This window comes from Panthera pardus, unplaced genomic scaffold, assembly GCF_024362965.1.
Source record: "Panthera pardus isolate Hobbes unplaced genomic scaffold, ASM2436296v1 HiC_scaffold_1, whole genome shotgun sequence".
Lineage (NCBI taxonomy): Eukaryota > Metazoa > Chordata > Mammalia > Carnivora > Felidae > Panthera > Panthera pardus.
In genome coordinates this window covers 69,031,795-69,039,294 of record NW_026526654.1, presented here as the reverse complement: position 1 = coordinate 69,039,294, position 7,500 = coordinate 69,031,795, and the positions used below count along the sequence as shown (strand labels likewise).

Here is a 7,500-nt window from a genome sequence, read left to right as displayed (position 1 = left end):
GGGAAGGGGATGCCAGCTGCTCTGCGGCCACAACATTGCTGGGGCCTTTGGCCAAAGGAAGTGCTGAACCCGGTAATGTTACTGCTCCGGTGTCACACTTACCCCACAAGTGCGCTTTGCCTGGGTTACAGTAAATAACTGACCCCAACCGGGCTCCCAGGCTCAGCTCCGCCAGTCGGTTTGGCAGGCTCCAGCTCCTGGGTACGTCAGTGCCCTTACCTCACCCTCTCGTCTTCCTCAGGGGCCCTTCCTTGACTCCCTTCAGCTCTGCTCCTCACTTGTGCCCTTTCGCTGCTGTTTTGTGTCTTCTGTGTTGTGTGGTAGCTCAGATCAGATGTCCCAGTCATCTATTCACCAAACCTGCGTCTTTGCCCCTCCACTGGGGTGAGGTTCTCTGACTCCTCCCTTGTTTCCCCCAAGTTGACTTCAACACATGTTGTCCACCTCCAAGAGATGCCGAGGGGAATAAAACATGGTTTGTCCTTAGGGAACCGGTGTTACAAACTCTGGGAACCAGTCACCGGCAAGGTAACATGCTAAGTGCCGGGAAAGAGAGTCACACCAAGCATTGCAAAATTGCCTGTGTACACTCAGCTCTCCTGGTCTGGCTGCCACTTTTTAGCCCTTAGTTGCACAGGCATCCATTCTTCTTCTTCTTTTTTTGGTAATGCTTATTTACTTTTAAGAGAGAGAGGGAGCAAGCACAAGGAGCAGCAGAGAGAGAGAGAGGGGTATAGAGGACCTCAAGCAGGCTCTGCACTGTCAGCACAGAGCCTGATGTGGGGCTTGAACTCATGAACCATGAGATCACAACCTGAGCCGAAGTCGGATACTTCACCGACTGAGCCACCCAGCACCCCATGTCCATTATTCTGTAAAAAGTATGGGTTGTTTTCCTGAGGAGGCAACAAGTAGCATCTGCCTCTGTCACTTCCTTATAGTTACACAGAGCAAGGGACGTGCTGAGCGCCAGGCCACAAAGCATGCCTGTGGAGTACATGCTTGCTTAATGACAAATGCTCCTGTGCTCCCAGAAGAAGACGGGGATTTTTGGAGGCTGCTCAGAGCTCATCCCCATTTATATAATATTTAAGAGTTCAGAATCTTTAGAAGGTTGTCTCACAATGAAAAATCGCCTCAAGTCTATGTTTAAGGAAAGTCTTTATTTATTTATTTAGAGAGAGACAGCATGCACAGCGGAGGGGCAGAGAGAGAGAGGGAGACAGAGAACCCCAAACAGGCTCCACGCTGTCAGGACCCTCATGTGGGGCTTGATCCCATGACCCTAGGATCATGACCTGAGCTGAAATCAAGAGATGGATGCCTAACTGACTAAGCCACTCAAGTGCCCCTAAGAAAAGTCTTTTTAAAGCTCCACTTATAACACTTGACCCGCCCAACCATCCACACTTGTATCCGAAAAGCTTCCGCATACTGGCAAATGTTACTATTATACGTGTAGAAACTGTCAGGAGGGACCGTGTTCAAACATCTAACATGCTGCTCCCATGTCCCCTTGAAGACTTGTACAAGGGACTCTAGGTTCCCAGGATGTGCTGTGCAATAGCTTCTTTGAACATTTCTTCAGAAGTGGAAATGTCTCATACAGAAAAGGAAGGAATGGGGCACCTGGGTGGTTCATGGTTTGTGGGTTCAGGCCCTGCATCAGGCTCTGGGCCAACAGTATGGAGCCTGTTTGGGATTCTCTCTCTCTCTCTCTCTCTCTCTCTCTCTCTCTCTCTCAAAATAAATGAATACACTTTAAAAATTTTTTTAAAAAAGGGAGGAATGTCTCTGTGGGTAACACTAATGTGATACTCTGCAGGCCCATCTGATGTAAGGGATTTTGTTACCCTGTGAGCTAAACCTGGGTTAGTCTTGATGACACATGTACACATTTCAAACAAAAAATGCCATTAAAAGGGTGATTGATTTGGACGCCATCATTACGTGGATTTCTCTTTCTAGTGTGTTCTGTCATACGCTAAGTCCAGGCTGTCATATACACTTAGCATCTTAGTAAATATTTCCTGAGTGAATGAATGAAACATAAACCCTTCCCCAAGGCTGATGCCTCACCTAACAAAAGCACTGTGGCTTGCAGACAGCAGAGAGGGTTCGAGGGAACCTGGCAGGGACACCAGCACGTGTAGGGTGTGGGGAGTGGCCCTGGGGAACAGCCTCCAGGGAGGGTCCAGGAGTGAAAACCACACTCTGCAATGATCCCTGACCCAGCCACCCTGGGTCTTTCTAGGACTCCCCTCTCTTGTTACAGTCAATTGTCAATACACAAGGACACTCTTTGCTGGGATAGAGAACAATTTTAGATCTTAGAACAACTTTTCATATTTTTTTACCACAACCCACAGTAAAAACACATTTTATTTTCTGAACCAGGAATGACACCAGCCACTATATGATTGAAACAAGTTTCACAAGATGATAATTACCTTTACTACAAGTGATGGCCTGATTCCTCTATTCTCTTCTTGCCCCACTACTTCTTACAAAAAAAAAAAAAAAAAAAGAAAGAAAAGAAAAGAAAAGAAAGTGACACAGTCCAGTGATTTCACAGTCTAGTGATGGGTGAGACCAGCATTTCAAAAACAAGCAAACAGTGGTCTGCAGGAGAGATGGGCCTCAGACATTCCATCCCAGGGTCCACGCGAAAAAAGAAGGGGGATCCTCCTCGCTCCCATGCCTGGGAACACACTTGGGTCACAGGAAAGTATGATGTAAATCCCTCATCTCTCTAATCTGACCAAAAAAGCTCAAAGGAGAGGCCTTTGCTTCCATATCTGTAACATTTTACACTTAAAATATCAGTAAGGTTCTTAACCATGATCTTCCATAGGGAAGAGGCCTGGTCTGACTGCCCCAAAGTGGCACTCACATGCGCGGAAAGACTGTGTGGCAGGAGCTCCGGCACGTCCCTACTTAGTGCTCCCAAGCAGAGGCAGTGGCATAAGGCTGGCACCTCCACTGTGAGAGCCCTGCTGTCTCAACAGTGTGGCTCAGGCCACCAGATTTCGCAAGAGTTCCTGAGGGAGGATGGGGAGTTGGCTCTGTGGTAAGTCCAGGAAATGCTGGGTGAAACAACAATCTGGGGCTTCTGGTGTGATATGTGCTGTGGTGACTCTCAAGGAGGGGGCAGCTATGCAGTGCTTTCGCACCATATTTGACCACAGGGTCCTTTTTGCAAATAATCACCAAAAACTGCAGAATACAGTTTAGGGCCTGCTGCCCCCAGTGGCCACTATGTGCTTCTGCCTCTAGCTCAGAGAAACAGTGTAGAAGAGACCCTTCTCTGCTGTACCAATTGAGGGCAGGGCCAGGGTGTTAGCATCCTTTATGGGGACTTGAAGGCACCCCTGTGTTTGCACGTTGAGCAGAGTCTTGTTTTCCCCTTTACCATTTGTAGTTTACAACTCAGCACTCTGCGCCCTGCCCACCTCCAGGGGGCGCCATTCATATAGACTGTGGTGTGAACGAGGCCCCCTGGAGCTGGGTGAGGCAGCAACCGCAGCCCTCTGAAGACAGTTCTGTTTTAAACTAAAACACAAAACAGTTACAGAGCTGTTGGTCAGAATGCCCAAGACATTCTCCTTCACCCTTGATGGCATCCGTGGACCCTTGTGTTTTTTCACTAAGAGCAGTTTCTCAGGGTGGGAGTGGGTAAGAATCTTAAAGATTGGAGTTTGGACTCAGACCCACCAGTTCCTGTCTGGGAAATGTAAGATTCCGTTCCATTACCAATAAAACAGGAATGATGACAACTCTTATCCCACCAAGCCGAGGCAAATCAGATCTTCATAAATGTCATTAGTAGTCACTCTGTCAAGAAGCCAAGTCCTGCTGCAGCTCCCTGCTCTCAGGCTTCCGTGCCCAGGTTTGTTACCTCACGGCAATGGCGCCCGGCAAGCCCCATGGGCAGTGTTGGGGACAAGTGGGTTGCAACACAGTGCATATGAACAGCAGTTCTGAAAGACAGTGTTGTCCCTAAACTCTATGATTTGTTCTGAGCCAGGAGTGAGGCGGCTGCACATTGGCTTTTACCCAGAATTCCTTTCACTTACTTCTAAACAATTTTGCTACCTTATATAGACATTAAGTAATTTCTTGAATAAAAACTCTTATTATCCTGGGTTCCTTGTATAGGCACCATTACGTGTATATCCAAAACATAAAAACAAAATACACCCCTGATCTCAGAGGTGACAATTTTCATGGCAGCATCTTTCTTATTACCCAGAAAATGAGCAATCCTATTTCCAAAGTCTAGGAGAATGAAGACTTAGAAAACCTCCCAGAGCACATTTTGTGATGTGGGATTTCGTGAGTCTGAAATGAACATCCTTGAGGGGGGAAAATGGAAGGCGGTTAAATTGCATACCTTGGTTTTAAAAACGAACATCATGCTGACATCTTGTTGACATGATGTTGACATGTTGACCAAATGCAGAATGTTGACCACTCTTCCCAACTCTTCCTGAGGGCATCAGTACCGCCCCCCACCCCCTGCCCCCTTCAGTCCTGATTTCCCTACAGACCTGTCTTCCCTGAAGTCTCAGCATTGTGGGACAAGGCGACTTGCTTGGCGGTACTGGTTGACGACGTCTGTACATTGGCGCTGGTCTCTGTGTAGCCAGCAGCGTCTCCTCCCATGTCCCCCTCGGTGTCCCTGCTTCGGCAGAAACTTCTCTGTCTGGACTGTGTAGCCAGCAGCAGTTTCCAGGCCGCTGCTCTGTACTTCTTTGAAATGAGGTTGTAGAGGATCGGGTTGATGGATGCACTCAGATAGAAAAGTTGCAAAGCAACAATGTTAAAGTACTGAGAGAAGTTCATCATCCGGGAATCTTCCGTATTTATGTAAATGATCCTGCCAACGTGGAAAGGCAACCAGCACACTATAAATGCCAGAACCACCACCACTGCAAAACAAGACACGGGCACCAGAATTAGCTAAAGCATCCGAAAACAAATGAGGGTCCCCAAGATTCCATCTCAAGTAATAAGTAACAGCAAAACAAATTAGATACAACTTGTGCCTAGCCAAATCCCTACCCCGGAAAAATTACCAGGCTGCAGACAGCATCGATATTTGCTTTAAAACTGCATATATGTGTTATCAAGGCTGGACATAAACCAGAAGGAGAAATTTCTACTAACAAGCTGTTCTGGCAGCCTTCCTTCCACAAACCTACTTCAGAGACATGTTCTCTGCACTCCTTTGGAAAGAATTCTGCAACAGGTCTGCACAATCTTTGGTTTTTTGATATGGGTATGGTTCACTTTAGCCTTCAGGATAACTGAACGTTAAGTTTAAAAAAATTAGCTTAATGTGATCTGCCTCGTCTCCTCAAGGGTACTGTGAATAATTCACATCTGCGGCATCTAACAGAGGCCGGCAGTTGGTTTACCCATCCTGATCAGCGCAGCTCACTGATCCAGCGGCTTTGGAAAATCATTTCGGCTTAGCTGACCCAGGCATCCCACCCTCAGGGGCATCCTGGGGTTACCCAGAGCTCTTGGAGGACTGGAGACGGTTTTCTCTGGAGACGGGAATGACACAAGGAATTGTAACTACAAGAGGAGCTGGGAGACCAGGGGAAGGGGACGCAGCCCGGACCGTGGGTTGGTGTGTTTGGAACAGACGTGGCGCCACTTACGCAGGACGCGGACCGTCTGCCGGTGGCCCTTCTCGCGCCCGGAAGCGGCCGGGCCTCGTAGCGGCCCCCGGCTCCTCCACAGCTCCCGGCCGATGAGCCCGTAGAGGACGCTAAGGCACAGAAAGGGCAGGAAGAAGTAGGCGGTGGTGACCCAAAGCATGACGCGAAGCGCGCCTAGCTGAGCCGGGCTGGGCCGGCACTCGCGGCTGAACAGAGCCGCGGCCGCCGCGGCCTCGAGCCCCGACGGGGGGGACAGCGGTGGCGCTCGCGAGGACCCGGGGTGCGACGGTGGCGGCGAGGTGCGGGGCGAGGGCGTGAGCGGGGCGCTGCCGTTTAGGTCCGGGACCGCGTCGAGGCCGGGGTCCTGCTCGACGCCCACCAGGAAGAAGAAGGGCCCGGCGGAGAGCAGCGCCACCGCCCAGAGCGCGGCGATGAGGGCGCGGACGCGGCGCCGGGTGACGAGGACGCGGGCACGGAGCGGGCGGCAGATGGCGAGGTAGCGCTCGACGCTGAGCGCCGTCATGTGCAGCAGCGTGGCGTAGGTGCAGCCCTCGCCCAGGTAGAGCGAGAGGCGGCAGAGCAGCTGCCCGAACACCCAGGGCCGCGAGCGCCAGAGGCGGTACAGGTCGAAGGGGAGCCCGAGCAGGATGAGCAGGTCGGATACGGCCATGCTGCCCAGGTACAGGTTGGTGGTGGTCCGCATGTCCCGGTAGCGCCCGATCAGCAGCACCGTCACCACGTTGCCGCTCACCCCGACGGCGAACAGGCCCAGGCACACGGCGGTCACAGGCACCAGCGCCTCCAGGGGGAAGGGCGAGCACAGGCGCTCGTCGCACGGCAGCAGCGCGCCGTCCGCGCCGTCCGCGCCGGCGCTGCTGTTCCAGGGGCTGCCCATGGACGCGCCGCGCCGGCAGGACGCTCGGACGCGCTCGGCGCCCTTCTGCGCCGCCGCACCTCCGGCTGCCCCGGGGGCTCGCCGCAGGGCCCCGCTGGCGAGGCGCTTTCTCGCGCAGCCCGCGCGCAGCGGCTCACCCGCCCCTGCCCGCGCTGCCCGAGCTCTGCGGCCTCGCGCGCGGGGCCGCGACTTTGCAGGGTCCGCTTTGAGGCCCTCCCTAGCGGGTGGCGCGCAGTCTCCGCCCCCCGAGACCGCCCGCCCCACTCCCGCCCCCCGCCCGCTCCCTCTCTTCCCGACGCGTGCCAGGGAACTTCCCTCCCCACCGACTGGAACACTGGAGTCGGCCACGGCGCACGAGTCCTGTCCCATCCGGGGAAGCGGTTGCGGAACCCCGGTGAGGTGGGTTACTGACCCCAGCGAAACGCGGGCGCTTTGGTCACTCGAGTACAGAGGGGGACCTTCTTAGGGCCCTCGGCTGGTGGCTGTGTTCAGGCGGTTAGGAAAGGCTGCCTCAATACTAAGTAACAGGAGAGGAGTTTAGAACAGAACCTAGAGTCCCTCCTGGGTTCTAGTTGTGCGCCTACAACCGAATGATCTTGGGCCAGTCCCAGCCTCGTTCAGCCCAGGTCTCCTATTCTCTAAGTGTTCGAGTAGGGATGGAGGGAGTTGACCAGATCACTTCACCCATCCCTTAAAACCCTGAAATCGGTGGGCGTGACCATGTCTACTGGTTTCAAAGAACAAGGGTTAAGTATTACATGTATATTTGAATGCGTAAATGCGTTGTGTTGTTCCTATGTAGAAAATATTTTATAAACCAAAAAGCAGAGTATTTGCCAACACTAGGAAGAATTAAAATTCTGGGGAAGAGCCTATACAGCTGATGCACGAGTCGGTGCGTGGTGGTATTAATGACAATAGCTGATGCGCATTGAG

General features: G+C 52.3%; 1 protein-coding gene across 1 annotated transcript; it reads right to left on the bottom strand.

Annotated features, from left to right (window-relative positions):
- Window positions 1-3,377: 3,377 nt before the first annotated feature.
- MLNR (motilin receptor) lies at window positions 3,378-6,753 on the bottom strand. Its single transcript, XM_019447596.2, has 2 exons — window positions 5,670-6,753; window positions 3,378-4,931 (listed from the first exon to the last, which is right to left on the bottom strand). Exons 1-2 carry the CDS (start codon window positions 6,562-6,564, stop codon window positions 4,543-4,545), a joined length of 1,284 nt encoding a protein of 427 aa, XP_019303141.1. The 5' UTR covers window positions 6,565-6,753; the 3' UTR covers window positions 3,378-4,542.
- Window positions 6,754-7,500: the final 747 nt, after the last annotated feature.

Coding starts and splice junctions, on each gene's coding strand:
- MLNR (XM_019447596.2), bottom strand. CDS start 6,564: ATGGGCAGCCCCTGGAACAGCAGCGCCGGCGCGGACGGCGCGGACGGC. Junction 4,932..5,669: donor GCAGACGGTCCGCGTCCTGC/GTAAGTGGCGCC, acceptor CTTGTTTTGCAG/TGGTGGTGGTTCTGGCATTT.